Here is a 15058-nt window from a genome sequence, read left to right on the forward strand (position 1 = left end):
AATGCCTAAAAACACCCTGTGCTCAGCCTGAATTCCTGTGCTCAGCCTGAATTCCTGTGCACAGCCTGAACCCCTGTGCTCAGCCTGAATTCCTGTGCTCAGCCTGAATTCCTGTGCTCAGTGCTCAGCCTGAACCCCTGTGCTTGTGCTGCTGCTCCTGGAAACACCTGGGAATGCCAAAAACACCCTGTGCTCACCCTGAATTCCTGTGCTCAGCCTGAATTCCTGTGCACAGCCGGAACCCCTGTGCTCAGCCTGAATTCCTGTGCTCAGTGCTCAGCCTGAACCCCTGTGCTTGTGCTGCTGCTCCTGAGAACACCTGGGAATGCCAAAAACACCCTGTGCACACCCTGAATTCCTGTGCTCAGCCTGAATTCCTGTGCTTGTGCTGCTGCTCCTGGAAACACCTGGGAATGCCTAAAAACACCCTGTGCACACCCTGAATTCCTGTGCTCAATCCACTGGCCCTGATCCTGTGACTGCCATCCTGCCTCTGAGAACATCTCACAAAGGAAAAGGAATTCTTAAAACCACTGGCTTGAAGAAGGATGGAAAAGTCAGGGAATAATTCTCTTAATTGAGTACTCTTCTTACTACTTGTAATCTAGAGGAAATCTAATTAATTCTACATGAAGAAGCACTATTCTGTGGTGAAGTGTAATTCCTGATCTCTGGGGCTTCAGCTTACCAGTTGTCAAATTATCCAATTACACACTTGTTAAAATCCATTTTGGGGGGATTTTCATGGCTCATAAATAAATAATTTCAAAACCTTAAATCCCCAGGAGAAAAAAAAAAAAAAAAAAGGGAAAAAAAAAAAAAAAAAAAAAAAAAAAAAAAAAAAAAAAAAGGAAGCCCCCAGCCATCAAACTGTCAAACTGTACCTCAAAATCAGGAAGAACATCTAAAAATAATGTCAAGAAGCTGCAGAGGGAGATGCCAGCCTGGTCTGCCCCAGCAGCAGCACAGAGGTGATGATCTATTTCAGCAGGGAGAAATGCTCTGCCTCTCTTCAGCAATGCTGCATTCAAATCACTCATCTGAAGGGAACCAATTAAGGCAGCATCCCTTCATTATGCCAAAAGGGAACAATCTTTCCATAAGCACGCCAGTCAGAGCTGGGAGGCCAAGGGAGAGCAGAGCCCAGGCAAGGACAGGGCTGCTCTGGAGCCCACAGCTGGAATCGCACAGCTGGAGCCCCACAGCTGGAGCCCCACAGCTGGATCCCTGCTGTTCCCCACAGCTGCTCCCCACAGCATTTCTACTCAAAATGAGGTCCCTTTCAGCTGGCTGAAATGGGCCCCACAAAAATTATCAAATGATAAAATAATTACAGGACCACCATTCTGAAAACTCAGTTCACCACCAAATTGTTTCTGTTTTCAACTCAGAACATTTGTAATAACAGTGGTTTTACAGCAGTGTGAAAACAGGCCAGCACTTCTAAATCTTGCGTCCAGAGGAGGGACAGGTTCTGGTGAAACCTGCTCTAAATTCACATCTGCCGTGTTTTCCTGGTCCTTCTGCATTTCACAGCTCCAGAGCAGCACAGAGATTGTCAGGGTGAAGGATTGGGCTTGTCTCAAACCCTGCTCAGTCTAATCAAAGAAAACACATGTAACTCACACTTCAGAAAGAGCAGCTCTTATGCAAAGCCATTTTTCTTAGGCTGAAATTCCTGAGGAAAATACCCTTGTGCTTGTTCCTGCTTCTCTGGGGGCCCCATTTCCAGTCCCACATCAAAGGGTGGCTGTCAGCAGCTGTGCCAGAAGCAGCCCCAGCCCTCATCCCTCAGTGCCCCCTGACAGAGCCAGGCTGCTGCTGCTGCTGCTCCAGGTGATCACAGCATCACTCAGCCCCACTGCAGCTCCAGGGACAAACCTGACATTCCAACCTCCTGTCCTCACTCCACACATCAGGGATTCCTGCAGTGCACACCCCACACATCAGCACAAGGTCTGGCTGGGCAGGGACAGAGCTGCTGCCTGCCATGGCAAATGCCCAGGACCCCAGGGTGGTCATTAATCTGCAAGGAAACACCCAAAGAAGGTGGCATTTGTTGGAATGGAGATGGATGTGCTCCACTGCTGAGTGCCTGCATTCCTCATTCCATCCTGCACACCAACCAAAGCCAGGGCTGGTGGGCACAGCTGGCACTGCCACAGTGCTGAGCCATTACTGGGGGAATGGCAACTCTGGTTTATGGTGTGAAACCTGAAGTCCTTGACCTGTCTAATTTCAGGAAGCAATAGAATATATTTCTGAAAAGAAAGTGGTTGCTGGCAATATCACAGTGATCCAACGGCTCCTCCCTTTCTTAGGAGTAGATTTCATCCATGATTCACTAATCATTTTGATTTAAAAAGGCTCCTTTTCAGCACTGGGTAACATTTTAATTAAATATTTGAAAACTTGCCGAAAACTGTAATTGCAATTTAAAAGCTATGAATTAGGAAGGTAAAAGCTTTTATCTACTCTCTAGACATCTCTTTCTTTTTCATAAAGCTGTCAGTGAAGTCTTTAGGAACATTCCCTCATTGAATTTGAGTGGGACAGAGGGTTTGGCTGACGTGATCCTGCACTGCTCAGCTGCCAGGCAGAGCCCAGGCTGCTCCCAGCCACACAGGTCCCCCAAAATCAATCTGTTCATCTACATCCCTGCCAAGGGGGAGCCTCAGCCTTCAGAAAAGCCCAGATTTCACCCCAAAGCACCCTGCGTGTCAGCTCAGAGGGTGGGTGGGAAGAGGAGGCTGAACAGCTCCAGATTCCCACTGGGAACTGTGGTAGCCAAGCCTGAAAGCACCCCCAGTCTCCAGCAGAACATGAACTATTTACCAATGAAATGTGTCAGGTACAGGTATTTATAGGGCATTGATACCCTGGGTGTTTATAGAATCCATCAGAGCCAGCCACTGCCATGACAGCTGATCCCTGTAATTATTAGAAATAATTGCAGTACAAATAAAGTTTCCTTTATAATAAATAGCCTCTTTACTGCCACAACTAATTTTATTTATTTACCTGGTCTGCTTATCCAGCTTCTCATGCTGATGGTAAGTAGAACAGTTTACTTGCTGTCAACACATTCATTAAAGTTTTAAAAAGAACATCAGGTGCTGGTTGAAACAATGGCACACATTGAAATTATATGTTCTGCTATAAAGACCAGTAAAAAACCAACCCAAATGATTCCTGTCTCCAAAACCAGCGAAATAACATAACACATTATTTCCATTGTGCTTCTTTCTAAATGGAAGAGGAGAAATTATTTTTAAATTTCACTTGAATCTGCAAATGCCAAGCCAGCTTTGCAAGGAGCACAGGGAAAACTGAAGTATCAAACTAATCAAAGTTGGACGCCCAAAGGGCTGCACGTGAATCATCATTTCCTGAGCACAAAGTGAAGCAGGACAAAGATCTGGAGGCTGGGAATCCCCAGAGCTGCCTCGCTGGCACTCCAGTGCAGAGGAGGTTTCTGTTCCCAGCCTGTCGGGGATCCAGGGACTGCTGCCCTTTGTCTGTGCCCCCTCTCCTCCCACACCTGTTGCAAATGCCACCTCCTGCCAGCTCTACAGGCTGCATGTGACCTTTGAGCACACAGCTCTGGGCTGCTGCAGAATGGCTTTTCTTTATCTTTAATGGAAATTAAGAGACTGAGCTGATTTGTAGCAGCTGCCAGCAGCAGCTATTTTTGTTCTCAGAGCTATATTTTGCCACTATATCACTTGATAATAAAGCAATCACGGCTCGTGGGCACACCTGAGGAGAACTCTGCTTTCCTGGGACCACTGGGGAGGAAACCTTTTATCTTTTCAATTATGTATGGAGAGAACAGAACCCCCAACATCTGACATTACATCAGTCCCACAGCCTTAACCCCTCCAGAACTCGTGTGGCTGCACCGAGGGCCCAGCCCAGGGTATTCTGGAGAGCCTCTTCCCTCCCAGCACAGCAGCAGAGGCTCCCCAGGGCTCAGCAGGAGGAGGCAGCCATGCAAAGGGTGGCACAACTCCATTTGTGAGCCAGCCCCAGCCTCGAGCCACCAGGGACAAAACGTGGGCTTGGTAAAATAAAGAACCACAGCATCTCAGTAGCTGTAGTTGGTAAATACAAATAACAAGAGCAGCCAGTTCTGGGAGTCTCAAAGTGCAGAGAACACCTCCAGTCCTCAGTAATGGCATAATTAACTTGCTATCACCAGGCAAACATCCAGGTTACATTTTTTAAAATGCTTTGAGATTGATTTTTGGTTTTCTTTCAGCACTAAATAATAATGTGTCAATATTTTCTAACAGATTGCCTAAGAACAGAAACGAGGCACAGCCAGACCTTACACAAGTGTGCTTCATCTCCAACAACACAGAAATGTGAAAGGGACAGAAGAGAAATGCATGAATTTCTGATTGTACTTGAAACGTGGGTATCGAACAGGGATTTTTTAGGTAAAAACAAGGCTGAAGGATCAGGCCATTTTCATGTCCCGTGGTTTCCACTGTGACCAGGGGGTGCCTGTTTGAATGCATTTCTGTGGAACAGACAGCTGGCTACACACTGAATTTTGTGCTCCCCACTAATTCAAATTAATCAGAGCTCATGCCACTCCTTTCATTTCTTCTCTCACTCTCAAATGGACATGGAGCCAGGATTCAGTGGCAATCCTGTTTCTCAGGATTATTGTGTCCCAGCCCAAGGTAAGAGCACTCAGATCAGAGATGCACCACGATGGAAGAGTGCCTGAGCACACCTGGTACTGCACCCACAGCAGCTCTGAGCAGGGAAATGCCATCAACTCTGTCAGCTCCTGCACCCAAAACCTCCTGAGCGGGGAAATGCCATCAACTCTGTCAGCTCCTGCACCCAAAACCTCCTGAGCGGGGAAATGCCATCAACTCTGTCAGCTCCTGCACCCAAAACCCTCCTGAGCAGGGAAATGCCATCAACTCAGCTCCTGCTCCCTAAAAACCTCCTGAGCAGGGAAATGCCATCAGCTCACTCAGGTCCTACACCCCAAAAACCTCCTGAGCAGGGAAATGCCATCAACTCTGTCAGCTCCTGCACCCAAAACCTCCTGAGCAGGGAAATGCCATCAACTCTGTCAGCTTCTGCACCCCAAAACCTTCTGAGCAGGGAAATGCCATCAACTCTGTCAGCTCCTGCACCCCAAAACCCTTCTGAGCGGGGAAATGCCATCAGCTCACTCAGCTCCTGCACCCAAAACCTCCTGAGCAGGGAAATGCCATCAGCTCAGCCTCTGCCCCCACACCCACTGCAGCAGCCCAAGAGCAGGAGCTGCCTCCAAGGGAGCTGTGCTCTCCCCTCCCAAGGCAGGATCTGCCTCTCCAGGTGTTTCCTTCTGTCCCTCCCAGCTAAATCCCTCCAGAATGCCAAACAGCTCCTTACCATAGCCAAAGGGAGAACTCCTACCAGGTCCTTCTGGCTCACGTAGATCTTGGAGATGCCCAGGTCTGATGTGGTGTCTCCAGGATATTCCACCTGCCAGGTGATGAGCTGGGTCTCGGGCAGGTCAGTCAGCTCCTCAATTTCAAAATCAATCTGCATGATTTCAGAGGCAGGACCCTCCGCACTGCAGAAAAAAGGGATGAAATGTTCACTCACATCACCGATAAGCCAGGAATATAATTGCTTTTATATTAATAATACCTTGGATTAAGGCTCCTTCAAAGAGAGGATTTGGTGAGATGATGGATTTAACAATGAATTAATAATTTGTACTTGTTTTAAGATTTCAGGTTATTTCCCACCAATTCAAGAGGCTCAGTAACACTTTGTGACTGGATCACTGTGCACTGCTCCATTTCACAGGGGAGAAACACAACCAGATCAAAGGCAAACAGAGGCTGAAAGTGCAGCCCAAACTGACTCCCAGACCCCTTCAGTGAGCACACTGCATCTCCTCCCTGCTAAAGCAGCACGTGAACAAACCTCAAGGGAATCACTGCCTGAAAGGGGAAACCACTGCACCAAAGTATTTTCTGTTTATTGAAAACACAGTCATAGAAGAAAGGTCAAAGCTCTGGATGGGGTCCATGAACAAGGGCAGCAGGGAGCAGAGGACTGCAAAACTCAGAATTAATTTTTGGCTATACTGCTACCTTGCTGTGAGTGTCAGTGGGAAGCTCCTTTTGTCCTTTGCTAACCCAGGAATTACAGATAATGGAGCTTGTTGTGAGAGTTACAAAAGTGGGTTGTTTAATAGCAGCCAGTCCTGGCAGGATCCCAGAGAGAAAAGCCCCAGAGAAGAGCAAAGCCTGGCTGGGTGTGACATTGTGGGGGCTCTGGGAGCTGTCCTTCCCTGGGTTCCAGGTTTGTGTCAGAGGAGTCCATACAGCAGAAATGCATAGAGGGAAGACTGGAGAGGGAATTGATGCAGTTCCTGTAAAGTTTGTTACAAAACCAGCTAACTGCATGGAAAGGCAGTGAAGATTGCATTAAGGGGAGCTCCTTAGGCCAGTGGCATCGAGAGAGACAAGAAAATACTCAATCTCCTGAGAATGGTTTTACTCCTGAAGCACTGAATGCTGAGCCAGCTTCAGTGCTTGTGTGGAGGGAAAAGGAAAGAGCAGAATTTCTTTCTGTGGGATAATCCTCAAGGAGGCAGACTGGCACAGCACTGAGGTGTCACAAGGCATTTCTGCTGGAGAGTGCAACCAGGAAAAAAGGAACATTTCAGCAACTGATTAGAGAATCCCAAAATGCACTCAAACCCCAGCAGGCTTCCCAGCTGATGTGGGAAAAGAGCTGAAACTAAGGATTCACTTTTATGAAGACCATTTATGACAACAGCCCCAGACTGGGACTCTTCCCAAGATCCTCAGAGCTTTCCACTGTGCTGAGTGAATTCAGAGCTTTACCCAATGCCTCTTGAAGAGGCTGCTCTGATCATCTTTAAGGTTTGTATTTCAGTGGATGCGCTGTGTTCGTCTCTCCTGGATGGAATTTAAAGTGAGCCAAAATGGAACACATTGTGTTCAATTTCTCATTTCTTCATGCCATGGAAAAGAGAGCAGGATTTCTAAACTAGCCCTGAATGCAGCCTCATTTCATGGTGCCCTAGGTGGGATCAGAAGCTGCTTTCTGCAGCTGTGACCACTGAATCTCAGTTATCTGGACTGTGTGAGCAGGGACAGTGCATTGCAATCCCCGGCAGAGAGCCTGGTGTGTGCAGGGTTTCCCTAAACCCCAGTTCTGTGCTTGAGGAGCTCTGGAATGCTCAGACAACGTCCTCTGCTGCCCCTGGCTCAGACAGGGCTGTGCCTGAGGCCCCGGGCTGTGATGGTGCTCAAGGGTCTGAGGGCGAGGGAAGGGATGAGGAGCTGACTCCATGTTTCACCAGGCTGATTTATTATTTCATTATATATATTATATTAAAACTATACTAAAAGAATAGAAGAAAGGATTTCATCAGAAGGTTATCTAAGAACAGAAAAAGAAAGAATGATAACAAAGGTTTGTGTCTGGGACAGAGAGTCCGAGCCAGTACGAGTGATTGGCCATTAATTACAAACAACCACGTGAGCCCAATCCCAGATGCACCTGTTGCATCCCACAGCAGCAGATAACCATTGTTTGCATTTTGTTCCTGAGGCCTCTCGGCTTCTCAGGAGGAAAAATCCTAAGGAAAGGATTTTTCAGAAAATAGCATGGCTACACTTGGCCAGTGCTGGTACCACGCTTCTTCAGTGAGCCCTGCTCAGAGGGACCTCACACCCTGCTTTGAAGGGGACACCTTGTACACCCAGGGGCAGCTCGGGACACAGGCAGTGCTCTCAGCTGAAGGACCCCACGCTGCCCTCACCAGCACTGTGCCCCCAGCCCCAGCTCCTCCTGCACCTCCCAGAGCAGCCCTGCAACGCTCCCATCACAAACTGAGCCTCCCAGAGCAGCCCTGCAATGCTCCCATCACAAACTGCACCTCCCAGAGCAGCCCTGCAACGCTCCCATCACAAACTGAACCTCCCAGAGCAGCCCTGCAATGCTCCCATCGCAAACTGAACCTCCCAGAGCAGCCCTGCAACGCTCCCATCACAAACTGAACCAAGCTCCATCCCTGGCTGCAGCAGGCTGGAATGGGCAGGAGCAGCCTGGAGCCATGGATATGCAAGCCAGGGTGGGTCACAGCAAAGTGAACACCGAGCCCAGGGCACAGCAGAGGAGAGAAAAGGGAATTTGATTCTCCTCCAGCCCCACAAACGTGCACAGCACATCCCCTGCAGGGCACCAAAGCAGTCTGTGGCCTGAAACGCTGCACAGCCAGGGCGAGGGGGACAGCAGAGCTCAGCAAAGGGAGAAATGGTCCCTGGCATAACTGGGAAACCTTCCCAGCTGAGAGAAGGGTGGCAGCAGCACAGCTGACCCCAACAGGCCTGAAGGGGTTTGTGAAAACCATTACACCAGAGAGAAAATTAAACTGAAAATTACTTTCTCCTAAAAAGAGGGGATGAGATGATTTATGCAGCACAAAGTGGAAAAAAGGTGACATTTCAGACAGAAGTTAATTTTTTGGGTAAAAGTAAGGCCATGTGCTGTGTTGTCATTCAGACAAAGCCCACAAGTTTCCTTCCCTGTGTGGGAGGAAACAACATCAACCCACAGCAGATGCAGGAGAAATGCCTGAAAAGCCAAAGCACTGCCACGCTGGAACAAAGCTCTGTATTTTTAAAAAAACATTTCATTTCTGATACTGATTCTGTTAAAAATGAAAAAAAGAAACCTTTTCCTATGGTATTTTCCCCAGAATGCAAACAATTTCACTAAAAGGATTTCACAAACCTTCTGGAATTTTAAGCCATTACTCCTGATACCACCACTGAACAGGACTTGTTTCCTAACCAAGAATGAGGAGGTGCAAGGGAAATCAAAGGATCACCAGAGAATCAGCCCTTCCTTCAGAATATTTACTTTTTGGTACCTCCTTGCCTTCTCTCCCCAGCCCTAGAGCTCCCCTAGAGCCCATGGGCATTGCATTTACACCCCCCTAGAGCAGCAGATCCCCTGCACTGCCAAAGTCTTTAAATAAAGTGGATTTTATCCATATTTTTGCAGTGTTCCTGGGAACATGCAGCCCAGTAACAAACTGTCTTCACACCTAAACAGATTTTGGGTGGGGGAAAAAAGGAGGAGGAAACTAGAAGATATTAAGAGAAAAGAAATCACTGAGTGAAAAATCTCCTGTACCAGAAGGAATATATTTATATATATATATCCCATCTATATTTAAAGTAGCCAGGAGAGAATCCCGATAATCTTTTAGTTTATTTTCACCAAGAAAAGATTGTCTGTCTAGTCTTTGCTGAATTCTTAAAAAGTATCCACAACCCTGGTCTCAGGAGAGAGAATCCTTTTATTTGTGAGGGTTTTCTGTTTGTTTTAAGCAGCCTCCACATCTGAGTCAAACTGTTGTGGCAGGAGGGACATTTGCATTCCTGTCCACGTTTGCTGGAGCCAGAGCTCACATCTCTGCAGAATAAACAGCCCCTTGTGATGCGCTGAGCCCTCCTGCTCCGTGTGTGACAGCCCCTCGTGCTGGGTCCTGCAGGGCCCCAACGGGCAGCGCCAGGACAGGGACCCACAAACACCGGGGCTGGTGCCCAAGAAGGAGTGAGAGCAGTCCTGTAACCCTGCTGAGTAAAGGGAGAGCCCAGGGCATTCCCCATGGGTCGCTCGGAGGAAATTTTGGAGGATGGAGCTTCCTTTTTATCCCAATTTTATCCCAGCCACATCTCCCTCTTTCTTTCCCCACTGCCTGAGGTGCTTGAGAGGTGCAGACCTCCCAAACCCCTAATACCCAATGCCCCTTTTCATGTATAACCTCCCTTTTCCTCTCCCTGTGCCAGTCAGTGAATTTCCGATGGAATCCATGGTTCTTCCCATTATTTCTCACCTCAGTGTATCTAACTTCCCCTGCCAGCAGACCCTCAGCTGCTTTGTAAAGACAAACCCCTCTCATTCCCTTCACCCATCAGGGGAATCCTTCCCCTGTTTCTTGTGTCTCTCAGTGCAGTTTTGCCTTGCAGCAGACCTAGATTTGTTTGCAAATAAAATCCCTGACTCCTCCAGGAGCCCTCTGGGGCTGGCCAGGCTGGGGCAGCTTCTCTGGGTTCCTCTCCCAGGCACCACAAGGTAAAACCATCACAATGCTCTTACAGAGAGACATTTCTTATTTAATGAATCCAATCCAATTGACTTTTCCCTCTGCTTTCCAAGCTGGAGTGCAATCATGAATATTTTTCACCTTGTTTTTGGAGAAAGCTTTTATACCTGCAATAACAACTGCAGGTTTTCCGTGGACTGTTTTGTTCTACAACTGGTACTTAAGGTAAAAAATCAAATGCTGCAGAAGTGCCAGGAAGCAGGCAGGAGTCAAACAGGCAGGGCAGTGCCCGCCAGCACGGAGGGGCTGCCTCAGCTCCAGAATGGGAGCTCAGCGCCCCAGCCAGGGCTGGCATCGGCCAGGCCAGGCCAGCAGGACCCCAGCCCGCCCTGGCACTCAGAGCAACATGTCAGAGCTCACCCAGAGAGCAGGAATTCCATCAACCCAAACCCAGCAGCACGGGGCAGCACACCGACAGCTCATCCTCCACACATCACACAAACAACAACAACTAAAATATTTTAGACAGGAAGGTGAGACCTGGGGCTCAGCCCATCCCAAGGTCAGAGAGGGCACTCTAAATCCAATGTCTGTAGAACCTGTGGCACTGTGCTACAGCAAAGATCATTGCTCACCGCTGATGGATCAAGAGAAGGTGGTACATACAGCACTACATTAAAATTTAACTTTATTCAGTGTCATCTTACTATTAAAAATTCAGGATAGGTAGACTGAAAAGTCATTTTTCTGTGGGAATCACCATATGAAGTGAACCAACTAGCAAGAAAAATCACCAAGAAATGAGTCTGCTAATCATGTAATAGAGTTATTTTTAAAAATTGATCCATCTCTCTGGAGTTTGACATCAGTAGTGTTGGTTGAGAAATATTTGCTGCATTATTTATTTGACTTTTATTTTTTTGCTATTGTCAAATAAATTATTCACGATATGATTTTCCAGCTGTTGATAGCACTTTTCCCAGATAACTCAATTCAAAAGTGAGCAAAAATTAGCAAACCTCTTAATATAATATCAGTGTAAAACATAATTACCCACCGAGCCAGCAGTTCAGTTCAGAACCAGGGTTCTGAGCATCCCCAGGCGTGGCAGACACAGGGATCATTTCCCACATGGTGCCAAGGGAGGGGTAAATCACACTGACTTTATCCCATGTGATAATCACTCAATAAATGTGATAATCACCAGCAGTCAGAGCCACCAGTCCCTCTGCAGCAGCCCCTCATGGGGCACAGCCCCAGCCTGTGCAGGAGGCAGAGCTGAAGGCTACAAAATGCTTTTACTGACAGTGCAAAGCCCAATAAAACCCTGCAAATACACTCGATCCAGCTCTCTCCACCCGCTGCTTTACTGTCCTTGGCCCAAAAATCACAATAAATGTGGGATAACTCACTGGTAATGCGGTGAAACTGCAGAGGAGGAGAGCACAGAGCCACAGGTGCTCCCAGCTCAGGGTCTGCAGCCCAGGCTCACCCCACACTGTACCGGATAACCAGGGAGTGTGGTCATGAACAAGGGGAAATGGAAAATGAACCACAGCTGCCATGGCATGGGCAGGAAAGCCAGGTCTAAAGGCTCCAGTCAGGAACAGCTCAGCACACGAGGCAGGAGGTGCTGCCCAGTGAGAATTCACAGCATCCCCAGAGCTGAGCCTCTGGATCAATAACGCTCTGAGCATTCCTAAAAGAGCTTTCCATGTTTCATTCACACACAATTTGGCAGGCTGTTAACACCCTCACAGCCTCCTGGAAATGAGAGAAACCTTTTGTGGATGGCAGGAGTTGCACAAGCCCCGCATTGCTCTGAGGGAACCAGACCCAGCATCTCCATGCTAAACCCTCCAGAGGCAGCCCTGCAAACATTTACTGTGCAGAAATCCCAGCACACCACGCTGGGATCAAGCACCGTGCTCAGCACGCAGCCCTGCAGCATCATCACTCCTCATCCCACAAACATTTATCCACTGAAAACCCCTCTCACACAGGACCAGCACATTTACACTTGTGCATTAATATATGTGGGGTTAGACTCTGCAGTTCAGAATGCCTTTGAAATTATGCCCCCACTAATTTTTAAATAGATTAATTGTGGCATTGAATCCAGACTGGTGCCTTACCATTTAGCTGCAGCTCTCCATGCTGAGATCTGTAACGCATTTTTAATGCCTTGCTTATTAGTGTCCACACTGGTTCCACAAATGCAATCATATATAAAAGCAGCATTACATTCCATGAGACTCAAGCTGTCCAAGTATTTCAAAATTAGTGATTTATTTGGAGATACCTGCCAAGGCACATCCAATATATGAGATTAGTACCCTCAGCTACAGAATTTCCTGTGCTGTGAACTATTCAGCAAGTATTTCTGCTGAACTCATACATCTTCCAAAACTGCAAAGTCCCTTTCAATTGAAGTAAAAATTTCTAGAAAGACTTTTCTTTACACAACTGTTCAGTGTTTACCAAGTCTAGAACTAAAAGAGGAAACACTTTCCACCTTTCTTAATATTGAAAGAGAAGTTTCCAGAATCCCGTTTGTTTCTTATTTTTAAGCAATAATATAAAAAATAAACTGAAGAGAGAAGATGCACCTTACCTCCCTCCAAACCCAGCTTTCTGAAAGAGCTTTAGGCTGAAATATATTTTAAATCACAGAATTACAGGGCAATCTTGGTTAGCAGAGACCTCTGAAATCCACCTGGTGTAGCACCTTTCTCAAGTTGGATTATTTCTCAGTAAATTGTTCTGTCTGTACCAACCAGGACAAGGCCCTGTCCCTGCGGCAGCTGTGGTACATTTGTTGGAGCAGATGTTTCCCCTCCACACACCTTGGGATGATGTGACAGCCATGAGGAAATCACGCGGACAGGATGATGGGACAGGTCTGCAGCCGAGTCCCAGGGCCTGTCAAACCACATCACTGCTTTTGATGTACTGCTGACATTAAAACTGTGTGAGTTCAAAAGCTCTCAGAAGTCATGTTGTTATCAGCATGAGCTGCTGGAGTCAACCCTTCTGGGGTTTGCTGGTGCAGCCCCTTGGGGCCCGAGGCTGTGCAGCCCCTGAGCTCGGGGCTGGGCAGGGTCTGGCAATCCCTGGGTGTGCTCTCAGGAGCGATGGGAAGGATAAAAACAATAAAAATATAAAATATTAACAATAATAGCAGTGACAGGTGATGACTGTAGTCACACTGCAGGGAACTATCCTGTGGGGGGTGCCCAGAGACAGCAAAGCCCCCCAGGGCAGGGAGCACTGCAGCCATCAGTGCAGGAATCAGCAGCACTGGTTTGTGTCCCTGGGTGTCCCTGCGGGGGTCTGTGTCCCTGGGGGCTCCCAGTCCCACCCTCGGGTGGCTCTGTGTCCCCCAGCAGCAGCCGGGTGTCACTGCTGCCAGGGGTGCAGGAGCTGCAGTCAGCGGTGCAGGAGCTGCAGCCAGGGGTGCAGGAGCTGCAGCCAGCGGTGCAGGAGCTGCAGCCAGCGGTGCAGGAGCTGCAGCCAGGGGTGCAGGAGCTGCAGCCAGCGGTGCAGGAGCTGCTGCAGCAAACCCCAAGCACAGAGACCCCTGTGGCAGGCAGGCTTCCCCCTGCAGAGGGACATCCAAGGCAGCAGAAAGCAGAGCTGCACCCTGGGCTGGGCTGCTCCCTGCCAGGACAACCACCACACCAAACCATCTGTCCATAACCTCACCAAGCTCCATCTAAAAGCACTTAGGGATGTGAAATGCCTATTCTCTGGAAGGCTTCTGCAGAAGCTGATTATTCCAATGGCTGAAGCAGGCAGAGGAGCCACCCTGGCTGGAGCTGAAGTCAGAATTCCAAGAGCCCATCCCACCCCAGACATGCCAGGGATAATGGCCAGTGCAGCGCCTCCTCCTGCCTGCGAGCTTCTGGAACGTGCAATGGCTGGCAACAGCTCCCTCCTCCAGAATTATTCCTTCCAAGTTTCTGTGTCCTCAAATCACCTCCAGCCAAACAGCTGTAAACAAACCCATTACTGCAGATAGACTTAAATGGACTTTAAATATTGCCTGATCTAAGGAGGCAGATGAGAATGGTGGGCTCCCACCTCCTTACCTCAATGCACTCTGCCAGAACGTGGCTGCACTTGTTTGTCATTTCCAAAAGGAAATTACTCTTTCAGTAAAAATAATAACATGATCAGACTAATAACTAGAGAAGTGGAAGAGACACAAAAACAGCCATGGCATGAAATGCTCCCTGGAATCCTCAGGAATGTGGCCCTGAGAATAGGAAATATCCCCTGAGAACAGGAAATATCCCCTGAGAATAGGAAATATCCCCTGAGAATAGGAAATAATATTCCCTGAGAATAGGGAATATCCCCTAGCCAGGGTGAGGAGCCCATGCTGTCAGCTGGGATGCCAGAGCACGTCACCCAACCTTCCCAAATTCCAGCTGCTGGAACTTGGGCTCCACAGCCACTCTGAGAGCAGAGCTCAGTCTGCAGGGACCCCAAGAGCAGATTCACTGCTGAGCTTCAGCACAGCCCTGATCCTGCCTGGGGAGCCTCAGCCTGAGCTCAGAAATCTTTGCTAGCGACTCTGGAGAGGTGCACATCCAGCCCTTGAAAAAGACATATTGATTTTATTGAGCTGGAGGCAGGGGAGGAGACACCCTAATTGTTATAATTATGAATTCAGTAATGTTAGTAATCATTAACAGCTTCAACAGGTTCATAAATCATTCACGTAAGGGGGAGAAGCAGTGAGTGAAGATCAATTTCTGCTCCAGTAACATGTCACAGCACACACCTGAACACAGGACTGCTTGAACTACTCACTCTTATTTAGTTTTCACTCTTACTGCTACTGCCTCACAGTTTCTTAGTCCAATTATGAGTCTTTAATGACTTAATTGAATGTAAACTCTCTTTCTTTGCAAGGCTAACATGGAACCTTTGCAAATACAG

The 15058-nt window shown here is 48.0% G+C and overlaps 1 protein-coding gene across 3 annotated transcripts in view; it reads right to left on the bottom strand.

Annotated features, from left to right (window-relative positions):
• The window catches only part of TMEM132D (transmembrane protein 132D), a 184580-nt gene that overhangs the window by 65687 nt on the left and 103835 nt on the right, over nucleotides 1-15058 (bottom strand). For all 3 annotated transcript variants that reach the window (XM_063173232.1, XM_063173231.1, XM_063173233.1), the window contains one exon: nucleotides 5401-5584. In XM_063173232.1, the coding sequence (XP_063029302.1) occupies nucleotides 5401-5584 (184 nt within the window). The remainder of the gene's footprint in view (nucleotides 1-5400; nucleotides 5585-15058) is intronic.

This window comes from Melospiza melodia, chromosome 20 (genome assembly GCF_035770615.1).
Source record: "Melospiza melodia melodia isolate bMelMel2 chromosome 20, bMelMel2.pri, whole genome shotgun sequence".
NCBI classification, from domain to species: Eukaryota; Metazoa; Chordata; class Aves; order Passeriformes; family Passerellidae; genus Melospiza; species Melospiza melodia.